This window comes from Zophobas morio, unplaced genomic scaffold (genome assembly GCF_036711695.1).
Source record: "Zophobas morio isolate AGI-343-1 ecotype UQ-CSIRO unplaced genomic scaffold, CSIRO_AGI_Zmor_V1 ptg000388l, whole genome shotgun sequence".
Lineage (NCBI taxonomy): Eukaryota > Metazoa > Arthropoda > Insecta > Coleoptera > Tenebrionidae > Zophobas > Zophobas morio.
Window position 1 is genome coordinate 148,847 of NW_026972492.1, and position 2,297 is coordinate 151,143.

The window sequence follows — 2,297 nt, forward strand, 5'->3', positions numbered from 1 at the left end:
AAATAGCAGCAGGGCCACTTGGACTGATAAAGATAGTCATATTTAGACATGTGATTGTCTGCGCAGTTATCCTTAGCCCATTTTTGTGTATTTTCATCTGCTTCGACGTAAATATCGATGTCTGTATAAGAAGACGTCCGACCTAAGAGAAACGCTGCACATCCCCCAGCCATGAAAGTTCTGGACGACCGAAATTTTTGATGTAACAAACTTTCAACTGTTTGAATGATACGACGTTTTTCTTCATTCAGTGAAGATATATCAAGATTGCGAGAAATGAAACTTGTGTTTTTTAATGAGAACATATCTGATGTGTGAACTGTACTCACATGCTTACAAAAGTTACTTTTATATACCAAATATCAAAAAATTGCTGAATTGCAATTCACACGGAAATAGTTTGAAGAATTGCTGAATTGCAATAAATTATTAAATGACCATATATGGACATGAAAAAACTGCTGATTTGACATTTCACCCTCCTACTTCATTGCAATCAATCTTTAAATGACCATATATGGACATGTAAAACTGCTGATTTGACATTTCACCCTTCTTCGCCATTTATTTTCTGCATATTCTGCATTATTTTTCCTATATATTTTGCATAGGAACTCGTAATTGTTTGTCTTAATTCTGTGTCTGTTAGTGTTAAGTGCTAATTGTTGAAAAAAAAAAAATATGAAGTATTCCTTGAGTCTCAAGAAACCAAAAATTAACATCCTCCAGGATGTAGTGATACAGGTAGGTTTTTTATTTTTGATTAATTTAAAAAAAAAAATGTTTTTATATTCATAAAATGTAGAAATGTTTATAAGTATTTATTTTATTTTCAGCCGCCTTTGCCCAAACTGCGTAGACTTGCAGATCTACCTGAGGAAGAAATTGAAAAACTAAAAACAAAAAGTGAGGACGCCTCCACTTCCGCTGTGGAAGACTCCCAGACACCTTCCCAGCTAGATATATCAGGGCTGGAGGAGCCGTGCGTCTCTATGACGCCCTCACTGTTTGAGGGGTTAGAGGCGCACGGAAAAAGCTTGTCTTTCCTTCGTAATGTTTACGGAGTTACGGAGGAAGACGAACAGAGGCAGAGAGAGCAGCAAGAGCAGCAGGAGCAGGAGCAGGAGCAGCAGCAACAGCAGCAGGAGGAGCAGCAACAACCGGTCCGCAAATCACCATCACCACCGACGTCTCAACCAACACCTGCCTCTGATACACCTCATCCTGCTGCACCTGATGATTCGGGTGATGAATTCGAAGACGAAGACAATGCATCTACATTATTGTATAATTTTAAGTGGAAGTGTAGGGCAGCGCAGGACAGACATAATACGCGACAAAGGGAACTAGTGCAAAAACAAAAAAAGTGCAAAAAAAACATTAAAAAATTAGCAAATCAAATTGCAACTCTCCAAAGACAGTTAGTGGAAGAACAAAGTGAATTGCGGGGTGCAGAAAACGAAATGAAAAAAAGTATTCAAAAATCCGACAAATTAAAGAAACTATATGTAAAAATAAAATGTATATAATCTCATAGTGTCAGTAGTAGTGTTAGTAGCGTTAAAAGTGTTGAAATGTTTTAGTAGTAGAATTAGTAGTGATAGTGGTGCTTGTATTGTAATAGTAATATTTATATATCAATAAATAATATAAGTATTTTATTTCGCTTGTTTTTTTTTTTTTTAAGTGTTGCATGTTGGGCAGTATATATCCAAATCAATGGTTTTGCCAAACAATATCCTGTAGCATTTTCGCTAAAATTTTTGGAACCACTATAATCGTCAATAATGGTGTAATTAGGTGACTTGCAGCGGCTTTTGTTTCTTAAGACAAATTCTTGTTTATACTGTAGTGGGATCGATGTATCGATAATATCAGGAATATTGTGACAAACCATACACGAGCATTTCTTAAACAAAAGTCCATGTTCTCCTTGGGAATGGTATCGCTGTTAGTATTTAGAGAGGTAGCTTGTAGAGATGGTAAGTTCTGGTAGGGTGGTACAAATTAACGAGTAGAGACAGACAAAAACAAAAAATTATTTTTGTTTATTTTTGCCGAACACAGCGTTATAAAAATTTATTGATGTCTTGTCGAGCATCAAGTCATCCTTCAACGATGGAACGTACGTCCCACTGGCGTCGTCGTCCCAATTTTCGAGTGATGTTACTTTTGGGGGTTCAGAATTGAACCATTTTGATGGTTGAGATGGTATCGGTGGTGATGCTTTGGGAAGTGCAGCTTCGCGGAGCTGTCGCTCCCTTTCCCAAGCCTCCCTATGACACCTAAATATATGC

The 2,297-nt window shown here is 37.1% G+C and overlaps 1 protein-coding gene across 1 annotated transcript; it reads left to right on the plus strand.

Annotated features, from left to right (window-relative positions):
* Positions 1-681: 681 nt before the first annotated feature.
* LOC135120536 (putative uncharacterized protein DDB_G0294196) lies at positions 682-1,872 on the plus strand. The gene is made up of 3 exons (XM_064044860.1): positions 682-744; positions 837-1,285; positions 1,812-1,872. Exons 1-3 carry the CDS (start codon positions 682-684, stop codon positions 1,870-1,872), a joined length of 573 nt encoding a protein of 190 aa, XP_063900930.1.
* The last annotated feature ends 425 nt before the right edge of the window (positions 1,873-2,297 follow it).

Bases quoted from the DNA above. Each gene is read 5' to 3' on its own strand.
- LOC135120536 (XM_064044860.1), top strand. From the start codon at position 682: ATGAAGTATTCCTTGAGTCTCAAGAAACCAAAAATTAACATCCTCCAG. The intron at 745-836 runs GTAGGTTTTTTA...TTTTATTTTCAG, and splicing joins TCCAGGATGTAGTGATACAG to CCGCCTTTGCCCAAACTGCG. The intron at 1,286-1,811 runs GTATAATTTTAA...GGTGACTTGCAG, and splicing joins GACAATGCATCTACATTATT to CGGCTTTTGTTTCTTAAGAC.